The sequence below is a fragment of the Corapipo altera genome, unplaced genomic scaffold, assembly GCF_003945725.1.
Source record: "Corapipo altera isolate COAL_440 unplaced genomic scaffold, ASM394572v1 RXGC01000072.1, whole genome shotgun sequence".
NCBI lineage: Eukaryota > Metazoa > Chordata > Aves > Passeriformes > Pipridae > Corapipo > Corapipo altera.
Genome location: NW_020884943.1, coordinates 2350831 through 2368967, shown reverse-complemented (window position 1 = coordinate 2368967; position 18137 = coordinate 2350831). Strand labels below are relative to the sequence as shown.

General features: G+C 41.8%; 1 protein-coding gene across 2 annotated transcripts in view; it reads left to right on the top strand.

Moving 5' to 3' along the window:
- Positions 1–1766: 1766 nt before the first annotated feature.
- ANO5 (anoctamin 5) overlaps positions 1767–18137 on the top strand; it is a 52140-nt gene continuing 35769 nt past the window's right edge. For both annotated transcript variants that reach the window (XM_027662202.1, XM_027662200.1), the window contains exons 1-2: positions 1767–1896; positions 14254–14324. In XM_027662202.1, the coding sequence (XP_027518003.1) occupies positions 1836–1896; positions 14254–14324 (132 nt within the window). In that variant the 5' untranslated portion in view covers positions 1767–1835. The remainder of the gene's footprint in view (positions 1897–14253; positions 14325–18137) is intronic.

Sequence of the window (18137 nt, the reverse complement as noted above, 5' to 3'; positions counted from 1 at the left end):
GCTTTGGTACACCAAGCCCTTCCTCTTTGTTCCCACCATCCTGCATCGTGATATTAAACCCAAACTAAATATTTTAGGCTTTGGAAAGCAACCAGACACATTTTTAGGTCTTGCTCTTGACTAAAAATACACTTCTTGAAGCAGTAATGCTCCACAAATAAAGGCTTAGTATGAAAATGTGCCCACGAACTCAACTGGTTGACTCAAGTCACTTTTTATTAAGAATTCCTGTAATGAAGCTGCTGTTGTGTTACAGTTGCCCCAGTAACAAAACTCCCCACCAGTTTGCATGGAATGGTTAACTTGGGTAATAAAAGATGAATGTACAAAAAAGTTAATCTGAAAGGCCTGAGATTATATTAGTATACAAAACCATATACTAAATACATGTACTGAACATAGAGAGTGTTGGGAACTGTCTCTGACAATTGAAGGAAGCAATGAGGAGCCAGGGCTGTTTATCAATGATTTAGATGAGGGGATTGAGTCCACCATCAGCAAATTTGCAGATGACACTAAGTTGGGGGGAGTGTCGATCAGCTGGAAGGCAGGAGGGCTCTGCAGAGGGACCTGGACAGGCTGGAGAGATGGGCTGATTCCAAGGGGATAAGATTCAACCAGGCCAAGTGCTGGGTCCTCCACTTTGGCCACAACAACCCCCGGCAGTGCTACAGGCTGGAGAGCAGCCAGGCAGAAAGGGATCTGGGAGTTTGGATTGACAGGAAGCTGAACATGAGCCAGAGTGTGCCCAGGTGGCCGAGAAGGCCAATGGCATCCTGGCCTGGATCAGGAACAGTGTGACCAACAGGTCCAGGGAAGTGATTCTGCCCCTGGACTCAGCACTGGTGAGGCCACACCTGGAGTGCTGTGTCCAGTTCTGGGCCCCTCAGTTCAGGATAATGAGGGGCTGGAGCAGGTCCAGAGAAGAGCAACAAGGCTGGTGAAGGGACCCGAGCACAAGTCCTATGAGGAGAGGCTGAGGGAGCTGGGGTTGTTCAGCCTGGAGAAGAGGAGGCTCAGGGGAGACCTCATCACTCTTTACAACTCCCTGACAGGAAGTTGTAGCCAGGTGGGAGTCGGTCTCTTCCCCCAGACAGCGATCAGTAAGACAAGAGGTCAAGGTCTTAAGCTGTGCCACGGGAGGTTAGGTTACATATTAGGAAGAAATTCTTTACAGAGAGGGTAATCAGACATTGGAATGGGCTGCCCAGGGAAGGGGTGGATTCTCCTTCCCTGGAGGTTTTTAAGATGAGACTGGATGTGGCACTTAGTGCCATGGTCTGGGAACCACGGCGGGGTTGGATCAAGGGTTGGACTTGATGATCTCAGAGGTCCTTTCCAACCCGGCTGATTCTATGGTTCTGTGAATGGTACAGCTGCAGGAGCAGCTGCCAACGGAGCCTCACGGGTTAAATTTCTTCCTGGTAGCTCTTATGGGGCTGTGTTTTGCCTTTGTGATGATAACGCTGTTGATAACAGAGGGATGCTTTAGATATAGACAAGCACAGCGCGCCTGTTCTGCTCCTGGCGGGGGGCGCACAAGACGCTGGGAAGGGACACGAGCCGAGCCCACACCACGTATATGAACACCGCTCTCAGGCACACGGTCTGATTTTTGGGGTTTGTTCCGTGCGGGGCCACCACCTCCCCGCGCTTGCCGACCCTCCTGCGAGGCCCGGCCCCTCTCGGAGCCGCCCGGCCGGGGCTGCTCCCCCCGTTCCCGCCCGGCCCCGCTCCGCCCCCGCGGGCAGTGCGCATGTATTGAGGCGGCCCAGCCCTGAGTCACCCCCTCCGCTCCTCGGCCGCTCCCGGTGAGGGCAGGAAAGGCGGCCACCATGAACCGCTTGGGCAAGAGAGGCAATGAGACCCTCATCGAGATGTCGCTGTCGGCGGACGGTGAGCGCGGGGGAGCGAGGGGGTCGCTGCTCGGTTCCGCCTCTGCCCCCCGGGGCCGGGCAGGGCAGGGCAGGGCTGAGCTTCCTGCCCGGGGGTGACTCGGGGCCCGCGGAGGCGTCGCGGGGCGAGCGGGGCGTGGGGGATTTGGGGCGCTCTGGTTCCTCCCCGGGGTCTGCAGGCCGGCGGCTGTGAGATGGGGCTGATCCCGGGGGATTCCTGGCCCCTCTGGCCTCGGATTTTGATCCTCCGGCTTCCACTGAGCGCAGCAGAGCCACTTTTCCATGAGCCTGATCAAAGTATGATTAGATCTTTATAAACTCTAGGTAAACCTTGAAAGCAAAGGTTCTTACATCAGCACCCTCCCCAGAACGATGAGAAACCCCTTGATTTTCATCCTAAAACACACTGCAAATGCACAAGTCCCTCTGCCTGACAGCAAACTTTCATCCTCCCCCGAGGCACCAGCTGGGATCAGGTGCCGGTTCCCAGGAGCTGAGGTTGCCATTACCAGAAGGTTCAGAGCAGGCTGAGTCACCCCTCTCTTGGAAGGTGGGAGAGGTGGGAGCAGCCCCTCACCCCCGCTGCCCCATCCCAGACGTGCTGGTGCCCCTCAGCTTTGGATGGGGCCCCTGTGACAGTAGCAGCTGGGCAGTGGGGTTTGTGTCAGGGCCTGACTTCTTTTGCAATAGCCAGGTTACAGTTTCCACTTCATGTCGGTATGGTATGTCATTACTTATAATAAATATGGTCATATTAATGGTTTTGTAAAATAACATGACGCAAGTGCGTATTTATCAGCACCTCACCTGGCAACGTGAATCAACAGTGAGATGTAAGAGAGCATGTTGATGCTTTCAGCATGGGACTGTGGTTATTTAAAAACAAAATAAAAATGCTGACCTGGAAAAATTTCTTTTTTGGGGAATAATGCTTTGCCATCAGTCCTAGAAGTGAAGATCTTAAAGCAGGAAGGAACTCAAGTGTTGGCTTCTTGGGTCATGTGTTCTCCCTCAAAGCTCAATTATGCTGTCTGTTTTAGCAAAACGTATAATGCCATAATATATGTTAATACCCCCCAGCACTAGTGTCACATCGTGATTTTTCAAAATATTTGACAGTCTTGTTTCAGAGAGATATGATGGCAGGCATTGACTGTGAAAATTACCCAGAAGAAGCTCTTAGCAGTGCCAGCAAGGAGCAGTGTCCAGCTGCGGGGAGGCAGGCATCCACAGCAAGTGTCAGACGAAGGTTGGCCCTCTCTGAGAAAGCCTGGTGGAGCTGGCAGGCTTCTTAGGAACTGGAGCAGATGGGTGTTACAGCCTCTTGGCCAGCAATGCTATTCCAAAGGGGATGTGGGGAGGCCTGAGTCACTGCCCATCCCGCTGCCTGTGAGCAATGAAAAGTGCTAGAACTGAACTGCTCTAACCAGGGGTTGTTCTTCTGAAGTGACTTGAGACTAAAAAATACTTACAGAGCACACAAAATATTCCCATTTAGGGAATGATTCTATGAAGTCAGGTTTGTAAACACAGTATTCAGTTTTCCCGTGAGTGCCTTGTGGGTTTTTTCTAGTCATGAATATTGAATATAAGGAGATTTGAGGGATTTCAGTGAACAAGGATGGTTAAGGAGGATTTACCATACAGTAGCACATAACTGTCCAGACAAAATCTTGTAACAGTTCAATTAATTTTTTTTTAACTAACCACTTTTCTAAAACAGAAACAAATTGAATATGAGTAGTCTTTTTAAAGTTTATGTAAATTAGTTGCCCAAAAATCTCTCAAGCTTTAAAAAAATAAAATCTTCATTAAATTATGTCTCAGAAAATTTAATAGTATGCATGTACTGCCAGCAGAACTTCTTGCAGATCTAAACATCTGCTTTGTGCCTTTAAGGAAAAGCCTCCTGAGGCTGTACATGTCTAATATGCATAAGCAGGGCCCATGTGAGTCAATAGGAATAAGGCAGAAGAGAAGACATCTGCTACTTATTTTCCTTAAAGATATATTTGTATTTGGATAGTGTGTGTGTATTTAATTCTGGTTTACTACTGCTTTTCATTAAACTTGAATGCTGGTAGACAGGTGTGGGGATGAAAAACTTTCTGCTGCTGGTACGCAGTTTAACTTGCAGAGTCTGTGTTCAGAGCTTGTGTGCCACAACTCCTACCTGGAAGGAAGTTTTCTGGCTTCCTGCTGAATTAAATCTGCGTGAGGTAACAACTTCCACTTCTGTGTGTGTGATTTTGCATTCTGTTAGAAGATGTGTGCCATTTACCTCAAATATTAAACTCTAAGAAAACTGAACTTGTGAAATTGGAATGTAAATATCAGAGGAAGAAGACCACACTATGTTGCTAGGAATATTTATGTCTTTGTTACCTTTCAGTGTTTTTTTTTTTTCCCCAGCACTTTACTGCTACAGTAACTGTGTTGTGGGATATATCCCAAGACTGTGGATCTTCTGGAAACTTGCAGTTGGCTCCATGCCATGATTTGAAATATGCTGCCTTTATACACATGGCTCTTCTTCAGAAACTTCCAGGAGTCTGGTTTGAACTCGAAGTGCTCTAAGCTGTATAAATTCAAATGCTCACTTAGTTTGGTTGTCATCTTGCTTGTGTTCCCTCTGAGAAAGGTGGAAAAACATCAGAAAAAGCCACTGGTATGACTTGCAAACAGCGCTTGTGCCAGTGTGTTGGCATCTTGTAATGCTTCAACATTCAGGGCCAATACTGCTATCATTTAATAGATGATGATACTTCACTTATTTGATCAGAATTATTATGATTCATACTAGTAACATAAAATACAGACCTGTGTTCAAAACTACATCTGTCTCTAATTACTGGCGCAATGTATGGAGTAATTTCTGATCTATTTGTGGAAACGCTGAACGGGATATCGTGTTCCCACAGGGCTAAACCAAGGGGTTTGTTAATGGGAAAGCTGTTGGAAAGATTATTCCTAGGTAAGGAAATAAAAGCTCCAAGAAATTTATACATAGTTCAGAATATAAAAGGCAGGGGAGAAAATACTCTTAGGCCAACCAATGTGTAGTTTCTGAGTGGAATTTCTTTGCTGGCTGCTATGAGTCACCGCGGGGGCACAGCGTAAATACAGGTTGGTTATTGGAAGATAAAACTCCTTGTAGCAGAAAACTCCTGTCTGTAGAAGGAAAACTTGCTTTTGGGAACAGCTTGCATCATATTGTTGTATGATGCTTTTAATGAGGAAACGAGAACATCAAGCCCATTCCGCTGCAGCTGTTAAGTATGGACTTTTCTCCAAAGATTGTGTTAGTTTTAAAAAAAAAAAAGAAAGAAAAGAAAAATTGCTCTTGGAAAACACTTATTTTAGGTGAGAACCCTGCATATGAGCTTAAACTTACTCCCTGTAGCCTGGTGAGAAGCAAAGGAGGGATTAAGTCCCCCATGTGCCATCTAAACCCAGTAGCAATTCTGTGGGTTGTTTAGGCCACACTTTGGGAAGCTGGGAAATACAGCTGGATTCATAGAATCATAAGGTTGGAAAAGACCTCTGAGATCCCTCGGGTGCAGAACTGACTGATGGTCCTACCATCACAGGTGAAAGTGTTTTAGCCTCTATGTAATAAGGGGTCCACAACTTCTTGCTCAGAAAACAAGAGAAAAATCATCTGTACCTGTCTCTCCCTCACAACAGTTCCTAGAGGAATGCTTGGTTCCAGCTGGGGCCAGACGTTCTGGGCTGTGAATGCCAAATGAATGCCAAGAAAGCCACCAAAATCCCTTCTGGTGTAAGGCAAAGTGATGTTCTCTCAGTGTTTCCCTCTCCATCAGTTTGCAATTAAGATACTGCCTGGTGTACTGTGCTACTCTGAGGCGTTCCCTACACAAATGAAAATAACTACTATAAAAAAGGATGTGCACTTTAACCTCTATGTACAAAGGCTTAATAATTACTGTGATAAAAGCAATCACTAGGATAAGATATCAGAGCACTACTGAAAAGGTGCTTTTAAAATTATGCTGAGAACTGTTGGCAGATAATTTGTAAAAAAAAAATCTCAAACAACCAACCCATTAAACCCAGTACCGTTGTCTTCTTGTTTAGTATTTGTAAACTAATGAGCTGCATGTGCAGGTGGAGGAGACTTACAGTCATCCAACATAGACATGTAATTAGGAAGGTGATGTAAAAATGTGGTCAGATGTTAACAGGCAGGGTAATAGTGCAGTGAACTTTTCCACAGGTTTATTATTGTGATGTGGGGATGGAAGCAAAGAGCAGTGTAATTACTGGGTTGTGTTTTGTTATCTAGCAGTTATTTCATTATATTTGGTGATAGCTTTTCATGTGAGCGTGTGTGCAAATGCACAGAGGGCAAGGAAGATCCATGTGTTGTATTTCTAGGGATAGTTCTTGCAATTATAACATAATTATGGAAGGATTTTGAGGTGTTTGCTGTGTACCAAAGCTGAATAGCATGTCAGGAATTATTTATAGGTTAAACATTGTGTGATGGCACACCATGTAACATTGTGTATTTGTTGGAACAATTAGTACATTTTGTGTTACATTAAACACTGTGTTTGGCAGGAGCTGATTCTAGTTTGGGACTTGGCTACTTGGATTATACTATGGAGATGTGTGTTTTTCATTGAAACCTGTGGCTGTTAAAGTTGTGGTGTTCTTGTCTCCATTCTCAATGAGGTAGTGAAGTTCCAAACACGTTTTTTTTATGAAGTGAGTATATCTTTGTGTGAAGTGCAGTCTTATAACTGGAAATCCCAAGTGATTCTCTTCTTTACCCAGCTTCCAAGGGTAAATATGAAATTTGAGGCCTTTGGCAAAGTAGCAGAACCCCAGCAAGCCATGTGGGCAGGGCTTGTGATGCACATGGTTGGCCTTTCATTTTCTGCACTAGCCCTAAATTAGAGAGGGTCCTGTGGTTTCTTATTCAAAGTTTTCCTAACTGTTGGGTAGGAAATCAGAAAGCCTGCATTTCTGCAATTTATAGTATGCTAGAATATACCATGCTAACAAGTAATGGCTAGCAGATGTGGGTTTGAGGCCACTGGTGGTTGGATGCCTTTGCCTACTTCAGTTCTGTTAATTGACTGGTGCTCACATAAAAAACTTCAAGTGATGGAAGCCCTGGTCCATTGCCGTGCTCATTTTCTTGACTGATAGGAACTGTTCCTCTCTGGAATCAGTTTAGGAATTCCAGAGTTACTCCATTGTCTTTAAAGTAATTTGGACAAAAACACTGATTCTTCCAATTCTTGAATTTGTTTATAAAAAGTCTTCCTATGCTGGTGTATTTTTATGTTGTTTATTATGAGAAAGTGAGATACATGATGGATATACCAGCAAAATTCTCAATGATGCATTTCATTAGAAGCATAATCAAGAGTATTGAATGAGGTAGAGCATAAGGACCAGAAGGGTCAAAAATTTGGAGATTAAATTGGCCATCTGAAGCTAAATGTCTGGATAACATGAAGCTGAGGAATACTGTCTGGTGTTTTACCACCCTGCTCTGCTGAGGTTTGTTTGTCATCCTAGTCCCCCTTACTTGCATGCATATAAATGCTGCAGAGTTTAAAAATACCTGGCTTTATCCAGCTATTTCTAGTCTGGGCTTTCTTTTATTAACTGCATTTGAACCTGTTAATCAGTTTACATGTGTCATTCTGCAGAATGACCTTAAAGGTCTAGGTGCTTTAAGTCTTTTCTATGGTGGTGCATAAAATATGGTAATGGTTGTTGCCTTAGCTGCAGTAAATGCCATTCAGGATCTGTGTTACAACACTGTGCTTGTGCTTTTTTTGCTAAAACCAGCTTTACTCAACTTCTTTTTTTTTTTTCTTTTCCCCTTTTTTGTTATCCTGGTGCCTTTCAATCAAAAGGGGAGGTGATTTTGTGGTTCTTTAAAAGAGAAGCAGCCGAGGGTAAACGTGGAGTTCTGATTTAAAATACCCAATTACTGTAGTAGAGACTAGGACTAAGACTTTGTGTTTTTTCCAAGTGCTGAATGAGATTTTCTTATTGATAGGAACAGATTTCCCCTATAGAAAAGGCTTCTTTTTCTTTTTCTTCTGATGCATTGATAAATGCCTGTTTTCTGGAAAGTGCTTGTTTAGTAATAAAGCACGTGCAGAAAATTTATATGTCCATGACGCAGCCTATGCTTGAATGCAGTCTTCTTTTCTTTTAAGGGACTAATAAAATTCTTTTAAAATGTTTGCAGTAAACTTTCTTGGATTTACTGAAAGTGTTTTCGTTGTCAAGAAATAGTTTTGAATTTTTAGTAGCATTTCTGCACATGCATAAACCACCACTTCAGACATCATTTTGACGTTGAACTTTTGGCTCAGCAGTGAAGTTATTACTCTTCAGGCAAGGCCACGTGAAGTAAAACCCTATTTTCCTTGCTCAGGAGCCAGCAAGTTGGGTCTCCAGTTCCCCATGGCAACTCAACCATCCAGCTCTGGGAGGATATGATCACTATGCAACAATAAATTTAGTCATTTTGAAGGTGTTTTTTGTAGATATGGAAGCACTTGGCAGTACTGATTATGGTGCTTGCTTGGAATGAGTGACCTTTTTCTGGAGAAGTCTTTGTTCAGTACATGTTTTTATTAGTGATGCAATGCTGAATCAGACCCTTATCAAAGATGGAAATGAGATGGAGTAGATTCCACTACAGCAGTAATCCCATGGTGATTATTTGGGAGCAAAGGACACAGTACTATAAATAGCACGTTGACTTAGTGATAAATAAGCATGTTTTAAATTGATTTTTCCTTTCTGTCAGTGAGGCCAGGTGATTGAATAATGGCAGGGGTTTATTCAGATGGTGACTTCAAGACATCTAGGAATAAAATTATTTTTCATTGCTTGTTAAGGATGAGTATTGGGAATTTTCTTCATAGTAGGGAGTAGCTACCTCATAACAGCTGCAGTGTAAGTTTCAGGATTTGTTAGGGGTTTGGTTGGTTTATCTGTTTGGTTTTCATTTTACCTGGACCGTCAACATTTTGCTCTAGGGATATGTTTGCTTATAAACTAATATGCCACAGGTGTCAGAGGTGCAGAACAGTGTCAAAGCTCTGAGAGCTCTTTTGAGCTCCTTGGTTTTGTTGGCTGAAAAGGATGCTGTTACTGTGGCTAAGAAAAATAGTGGAAATAAATGAAAGCAGTATTTTGGAAACAATACTGAAAGTAGGAGCAGGACATCAGTAATACTGTCTTATTGCTGCTGAACAATGCAGTTTATGAATGCCTGCCTGAGAATCCTGTCTCTGACTTTGCCTTTGGAATAGCTCTATCAGAGGTCTTATGTGTGCAAATGCAGATGATTTTCTTGTTTTAGTAGCAAAATCTTGATCCTTAAAAATATCTATTCAGCTGCCACTTGGTTTTAGATGCATCTAATCTGTAAACATCTTTACTGGTAGGAGCACATCTGTCGAGAGCTCTGCTTGGTGCAGATGAATCAGGGTGATAGAAGTTGGAGGAAAGGAAAACTTAAGTCTTCTCTTGCTCTTTTTTCCTGATGCAGAGTCTGAGCTGTGCCACACTGCAGGATCTACACACCAGCTGCAGCGGGCCCAGCTGTACCTCCAGTGCAGCATCATCAGCCAAGCTTTTTAATTTACCATCACCCAGCAGACCCCAACTTACTGAGGGATGCTGAAGTAACAAGGATTGTCATCTTCCAGGGAGATTGCTGATTAGGTACAGTTAAAGGGGCTACAACATCTGTGGCTACGACTGTCCTAGTAATTAAAAAGCCAAGGACTTTTTCATTGGCTTTCAAGAACAAGTAGCACAGTCCAGCCACGCCTGTATTGCTAAAATCTCTTCTTCCCATAGCAGGGTAGACTTCTCCTTGCTGTTTTGGAGACCAGAACCTGGCCTGTAGTGTCCTCCAGAGTGTGTTTCTGCTCCATCTGGGAGAGTCCCAGAAGCTGAAACCGTTCCTCAAAAAGTGCACTAAAGGTTGAGTGAGAAGTCCCGTGGTCCAGGTCCTTTTGCTTGCCTAGTTGAGGCACCGCTGTTGTGACCAGGGCATGGCCTGTGACAGGCTGCATTTCTCCTGCAGAATGGGCAGCTCATTTTTTGGTGCCCCTCACCTTGCTGCAGCTATCAGAAAAATAGGGGGCTATGAAAAGCATTGTTTTACAATGGCATTGTTACTTTTTTGCAATAGCATTGAACATATACACTTTTGTCTTTTCCTAAATTATCAGTTTTGCCCTGTAGAAAAACAAAGTCAACCTGGCACTTTAAACAAATTTAAGCTACTGTAGAATGACTAATCATTTAATTGCACAAAAAGCCATTTTTCATGCTTGTTGCAGAAATCGTGAGATTGCACTGATAAAAGTACCTTTTTTTGGTGGGTAAACTCCTTATGTTTTAAGAGGTGAAATCAGTCTTGATTATATTCTTCAGTCTTCAGCACTGAATGTTGATTTCTGTTTTGAATTACTGTTGTTCTGCTCGTTCAGGTCTGTAATTGCAGTGGAAATGGTCTGTAATTCTTAGGGGTGGCAAGCCAGAAGTTTCTAAGTAGGTTTGCCCTGTGGCTGGGTGTAGTTTGAGACAGCATATGTTAATACTGCAGAATTACAGGCCATGTGAAGCTTGCTTATTTCCAGTAACGTGCAATATCCCAAGGCACACGTCTTTAGGAAGTTGCAAATAGCTGAGTGAAGAACTGTAAGGCTGTGGAAGACAACAGTTACATTGGGAAAGAGGCATTTCTTTCAGCTAGGGCTTATTCTTTTGTTGGATATAGTGACTGTTGTAAAGGATAGAGGAGAATTATGAAATGGGTTCATATTAAAAGTGAATTTTACTTCTGGTTCTTACTGAAGTGTTTTTTCCTTTTCAAGATGACATTGCGATTCTCACCAAGTTCGAGCCATCACAGTCAGAAGGTATTGTACTAACCCATGTTACACCTTCCTCCCTTTTGTCTGTGTCCTCTGTCCCTTTTTTTTCTGCTGGGAGCCTCTTGGAAATCAGACTTCAGTTAATATGAGTCATTGATATCCCCTATGGGCCAGGCTTTTTGCAGTGTGATTTGCAAGTCAATTGTTGGCTATCTGTGGGCAGCTCTCCTGGTTAAGAACTAACTGGGCATTTCCGTTCCTGGTGCTTGTTGTGGTTCTGGGATGTGGCTCCTTTACACCTTCCTACATGACTTGGGTGTGCATTGCTTGTGCTGCTCTTGTTCAGGAATCTGTTCACGTGTTTTTCAGGGAGTGAACATATTACGTTTGTCGTACTTCTCAGTTAATGTATGTTTTGCATTTTCTTTTTACTTTCTTTTGTGCTTCTATAGGGTTGTTCAGATTTATTCACGTGGGTCTGTACCAGGGTGAATTTATGCTGATACTTTTGGTCTGTGTTTGGCCCTGCCACCTGTGAAAGCTTTGCTCTTTCCCTGCCAAGTTACGGGAAAACAAGCACTGATAAATGGGAAAGTTGTCCTTGAAGAGAGCTTCTTGTATAAACTGTTTTAATTGGTATTCTGTGATTGACCAGTTGTCCTCCAAGGTTGCTTGAAGGAGAGATTGAGGAGGAGGATGAGGAAGGCTCGCCCCCAGACTCAATTAAGAAAGACCCCCAACACATTCTGCGCGTGCGTGAGGGGATTTCCAAAGTTATCCCGCGTGCGCAGAAGAGATGCACTGACATAACCGGGGGGTGGGACTGAGGGCCTTGGGCTGGGCGGTGCTGGCCACGCCTGGGGGGTGGTGGCCACTCAATTAATTGTGTAAAAAGCAGACAGTGCTTTCTTGGGGGGAGTTAACTTCACAGCAAGGACAACGTTGCCTTTTGGCAGGGACGCCTGCCAGATTGTGACTTACTGACTCTCCAAGGATGCAGCTTCTGCTGTGGGTAATTAAAGGCATGCTAGGTTGGTGAGGTAACTTTATGGGCAATGGCTGGGTAACTGGGGTGTGTGTGTGTGTGCTGTGCTGGGGGCTTATTTCTCTCCTCCTTCCTCCCTTTTGGTTTGTTTGTTTTGTTGGCCACCTCTTGGTAATAAATATTGGTTTTTGTTAAGCTTTTAACAGTGTCATGGTTTCAAGTTTCAGTATGTCTCAGACCCCTCCTTAACACAGGGTCAGAGAGAATTTCCTTGCACAAGTTGCCTAAGTAATCAACCACAGTATTGAGAAAGCATTTAAAAAGTGGAACTCTGAATTATAATTCTTCCTAAGGTCAGACTTTCACAACTACAGAAAGGATAAAATCCAGAAAAAACCCCAAATACGAAGGCTGTTATACGCCATGGAATCAGTTCAAGTCCCCTTGGCAGCACTGGCAAATTGAACGTTCCTGCTGCAGGGACGAGGTGCCCAGGCTGCTCGTGGCCTGGGACTGGAGGGTTGTGTGACAAAATGGTTGGGTTTCTGCTCCAGGGCCCTGGGCTTGTACCTTTGGCCAAATCTGCAGCAGCCACCTGCCTCCCAGGGCTGTGGGCAGCACGGGCAGCACAGCGTGCTGGGGGTGCTCCCGCTCTTTCATCCTGGGCAGCTGCTGAGTTTGCATAAGCTTAGAGCCATCCCTGTACAAAGGTAGAGCCTCTCCTTAAGAACATTCTCACAGAAACAGTTTCTCATGTAAGTTGAAGTGACTGCTTTGGTAGTTGTTGGTTTTTGAGTCAAGATATTCTCCCATTATGTAACATTTCTTTGTCCTGCATATGTTGGATGTTCTTACTGTGTTGGGAGGTGAACTGAGTTCAGTTCTGTGCTGCAGAGCTGTTCTGTGTTTGATGTTCTGTCTTACAGCGTAGTCCCTGTAGCATTTGGGATATATTTGGTAGAAAGAATGATCCCACATTGTTTACTTTCAGACTAACTTTTTAGAGGTGACTTAACACCTGTCTCTACACACATATCAGCACACAGAGACACTTTTCTACAAGTGCATAAATAAAACCCAAGCGTTCAGATTGTAGCTATTAGTACAGATTTTGGAGGTGCAGTTTGCTTTAGCAGAATAGCATGCAACAGCTTTAAATGTCGTGGCATTCAGAAACTTATTCATTATATTTTACATACCATTATGTACCATTGCCCAGTTTCTCATTATATTGTATGTAAGCTTATAAATTAGAGACCGTTTTCTGTAAGTGAACTTAGAGAAAGAAAAAAAAGCGTAAGAAACAAAATACTCCCAAGCTCTACTTAAGTAGCTTATTATTTATTTTCAAAGAACAAGTTTATATCCTACCTGGATACAATTTTGGCATCAAATATTTGCAGGTTAAAAAAAAAGAAAAAAAAGTTTGGTTTCTGCTAGGAATAATCTAATTGTAGTTGTCTTGACAGTGGTCCAGTCTAAGATGGATCAGTTAGTCAGTCTGTCCAGTCTAACCTGTACTCAGCAGTACTTCCTTGATGGAGAGAGAAGTAAGATGAATCCTCATTTTTGAAAGAAAGAGACACCATTATTAGATGCCTGCTCTAGATTTTGATGAGCTGTTTTCAAAACAGCTTATCCTTTTCCACTGGTGGTGGAAGTTATTTAGATGCCTGATTTAGGAGACTGATGTGTCTGTCTAATCACCAGAGAGATGGTGGCTCAGAGTTGTTCCCCAGAGGAAACCAATGACAGAGTAAGTTCAGAAGCACAAAACCAGCTGATGTCTCAATACAGTTTAGGGTTCTGAAGGTACTGAATATGATTTTCCTCCCTAACATTAACATTTAAGTAACAGTGTCCTTGGTGAAGTGACTGTATTTATGGGAAAGTCATGTTGGAGTTCACTGCTGTTAAAATAAAGGTAGTTTCTTTTGGTTTGGGTTGTTGTTTTGGGGTTGTTTTTGTTTTTAAACAACAAGAAGCTTAGTTAGGTTCATATTACTATTCTTGATCTGTTGTCATGTCTCCATTATGTGGGCATCTGTAATCTTGAGGTTATGCATCATTAACCCCTTAGCAAAAAAACACACCCTAATTCAATGTCTAGCAAGCAATCCCATAGGTAATTGACTTTTCATAACTGAGGCAGCAAAGCTCTGGGCGTGAGACCCTCTTATACAGCAACCTAGCAGGTATTTGAAACAAGAAGGATACATGATGGCAACAGATTTTTGTTTGTCACAGTTAAAAATATGTTTCTGTGACTGCAGAGTTACACCAGGGTAGGACAGACTGAGTGTATTGTCTTGCAGCATTTTTTCCCCTTTAAATAACTGTTCTTGGAGATTGACTGAGGATTATTTTCCACCTTTTCCTTGTTCGTAGTTTGATGCCTTCAAGGTCCACATCGTTTTCAGAGACAGTAATATTTTAAAATAAGGAATGTATTGATGTGAATCTCTCTTTCCATGTTCCTTAGGGGAAGAATGCAATGGACCCTTAAGTGAAACCGTTTCAACTGCAGGATCAGAAATCCCAAGCAGCTCTGAGGTAAGGTACAGTGTGGATGGTGTTAGCTAATGTACTGCTGGTAGGAAGAAAGAAGAGTGGTTGCTGTGAATTGCACAATTAGTTTTAAAACTAATATTTCTTTTAGATTGTCTTCTACCTCCTTTTCATCCATGTAAACATTTCCTTCCTGTGTTGTTTTGAAAGAGCAAAACTGTGGATGTAACACTGATACTCACTTAAGTCTTGTAAGAGACTTAACAATGTCAGTGCTACAAAACAGTAGGGGTAGAAAACAGTATGAACTTAATGGTGTTTCCAGTATTAGTCTTGAAATTAGAATCACACGATCATTAAGTGTTTGGACAATTGGAAAAACATAATGTTTCTGCACAAAGCAAAAGCTTTGTTTTAAGCTGGGTATTCCATTGCTGGCCTGCTGGGGAGATGGAGGCATGTGAGTGTTCTGCTGCTCTAGGAATGTTGGGACAGCGCTGCAAGACTCACGAGAAAGCAAATGACGGTTTGAGTTACTAAAGTACCTCTTCCTTGCAACATGTGCAATATGAAAAGCATCATCAGCTATTTGTCTTTTCACAGCACTTCATTGCTTAATATGTGCAGTACACAATGTCATGTGGTAGCAGTGTGTGGTTAGTATTCACTTAGGAAAAAAAAAGAATATTGAAAATACACGTTCTTGAAATCGGTATTTTATTTTCATTCCTGTAGTCTGATTTCTTTATTGTTGGTATAGGCTTAGAGGAAGATAGGAAGAGTTTCAGATAGGAAAAGAAGCAACTGTTCTGTCGAAGTAGAGTCTTACACTGGCAATGAGCACTCATCAGAAGTGATGTCTGTTGAGTGTTGAAAAACTGCAGCTGTTCTGCTGAACTTCTTAAAAGTAAAACATGTCCTCACCTACCTCTGAGGGTCAATTCTGGAGGTGATCACATGAAGACTGAACTCAGAAGAGCTTCCTAAATTACACAGTTCTTTATCTTCCTAGAACATGCGACCGTATCATCCAAATGTTTTCATAAATGTACCAGTTCCATCTTAAAACTTGTTCATATGTTCACCCTACCACTTTCTGAATCTCTTGTAGGAGTTGTAATCATCTTTTTCGCCAGGAAAATTTTCAGTGAACAGCTCTATCAAATAGTTCAATGAGCAATGGGCAGACATGATCTCCAATTATAGTGTATGAATCATCATACCATGATAAGCTGATTCTGAGTTGCTTGTGAGTCTCTGAGTGGATGGAGATGACCTATTTCACCAAAGCTTGAAAGAATTCACTTCATGCCTTAGGATGTATGAAAAGACAGGGAACATGGGAGAAGGGGTACAATGCATATGTCATATATGTAGAGACATGGGATTTGAACCTTTTTTGTAGGGTGAAAGATTCATTATGGGATGAGAAAGGACACTGATCTTCAGCACACTCTTGTCTGGGAAAAATATATCTGGTTATCCTCTCAAAAATCTCTCCTTGATAACTTTATGCAGCCTTGTCGCTTGTTTCTTCTTGTGTTTCCTTACATAAGTATTTTTCCTCTTAATTTGTTCTTAAATATCTCAAAATATTTTTATATTAGCAATATCAGTCTGAGTTGACTTGATAACTTGGGTTTTTTGTTTTGTTGTTTTCCTTGCTCCCTCTGAGAGGACTTGTTGGCTTTAGATAGTTTGTTTCTGCAGATCAGCTGGTCATCTGATATTTGCTTACATTAAAATTACTACTTTTCTGTGTTTTGCCTTATCCTACACCGTGTCCCCTAATACATTGTCATTTATCTGATTTTTGCTTTCTGTGCATTAGCCAGACATAAAGCTAGAGAGTTATTCTTAATCTTCGTACCCGGTTTCACACTCTTATCACTCATGACAGGCTTAGTTCTTGATTAATAATGTCCTAAATATTCAGGTTAGGTCTGTACTTAGTTTTTCTATGAATTCATTCCAGTAGTAAGATAGCCCCTAATATTTATGGGATTTTTTTCATAAAATGTTAATCTTTTGTTTTCATGTGTTGTCACAACTTCAGGTGTCTTCTGTATAAACTGGAAGAATTTCTTTTCCCTCAGTTCTTTGCTAGGCTGCCTTTGACATCCTTGATACATTCCTGTAGGAATTGAGCAGGGTCTTCTATCCCAGCATGAAAGACAAGCTGTGGTTTCTCCTCTTTTCACCAAGCCCTTCTGAGCTGGGGTCAATATGTTTTGCTCTTGTTTTGACAAGTAGCACATTTCTGTGTTTAATGATTTTACTCCTGTGGTAGGTTAGTAATTTTCTTGTCACTTAACAATGTTTCTGCAGTTGAAAAATATGAACATTTGGAAGTCTTAAACCAATTTAAGTCAAGTAATTTTGAAACAGGAATGGAATTAATTAAAACATTGGAAAGAGTTAAATGAACTTACATGCAGGTCACTACTTCATTAGGCTCGGGCTGTCTTTTGGAAGAGAAAAAACATAATGTACAGTAGCAATATGTTTCTGCTCAGCAGAAATTCTGTGCAGAGAAATTCTGTTCAGAGAAAATCTGAGGCCTTATCATTGATTAGAGGAGGGAAAAAATGAATCTAGATTTAATATGGAGAACAGGAAACATTACCTATCCATAATTCAGTGATTGTTTCTTTCTTTCTTTCTTTCTTTTGTAATCTGTAAAGGAATATGTGATTTGGACATAAGGAGTGATGCAAGTAAAACAAAGACAAAGGTGAAAAACAGTCTGTAGTGAAGCCTGCCAACATATATACAAAAGTTAGATGAAGTCCAGGACTCAGAGAACATTTGAGTCTCCAATCTGTGGCGCGTTTGGTCCTTTGTGATTTTTTTTTTTTTTTTTAATCTTCAGCCTCTGTATTTTTCTTATTGTTTAATCTCCCACAAGAACAAAAAAAAATAACATCACTTGGAGTTCTGCAGCTTTTCATATTCCAACCCTTATAGAGTAAATCATCTGTAGATGTCATGCAGGGAAGCGAGGAGACATTTTCAGCAAACAGGAGATGGGAGAAGGGGAAAAAAAAAAAGATATGATGGGGATACTTTCAGATAAGTGCTGCAATGGGAACTGCTTCCAATTATGTCTTTGTTAAATCAGTAATACACAGACAGCTGCTTCTGTTAGGGATGGGCAACTGTCCCGAGTGAATCTCTACATAGAATCTACCTGAATCAGTCTTTATGGAGTTTCTGTTTCAAGAAATACATAAATGCCTCTGAAAGTCCTTTCAAGCAAATTGGAAAAAGGAATGCGATGAAACCTGAGAATTCATTTTTCCCCTGTGCTTTACGCAGAGAGAGCACTAGAAAAGTATGTGGTGGTGAGTCTGTTCAGGGGTTGTAATTAGTTGTTCAAATTACAAAGTAAATGAGGATGAAACCCACTGACAAAATAGAGTTCCTGTACTTAGGAGGAAAGAAGGTTACTCAATTAATTCAAGATTGGAAGAAAGGTTAAAAATTTGAATTTGTATGAAATTTCCTAATAGTAAAAGTTCAGGCCATTCAGAAGGGATAAATGTAAAATTAGTACAGATTTTGTCCAAAATTGAATCCCTGGTTTTTAGTATATCAACATCTGTAAGATGTGTATACAGAAGACTATTTGTCCTCAGCTGTTCCAATTAAGAAGTACAAGGTATTTTAAAATGTTTACTTGGTATGCATGTGCACCCATTGATATACAGGTGACTGCACTACTCTGAGGAAGGCTGCAGGATTGTACCCTAATCTAGCTCTGAGGAGTTAAAAATTACTTTTGCATGGTTATACATGAAGTTTTCACTCTTCTGTTAGTTTCACACCAGTGAAATGCTCACTAACTCATTGTTAATT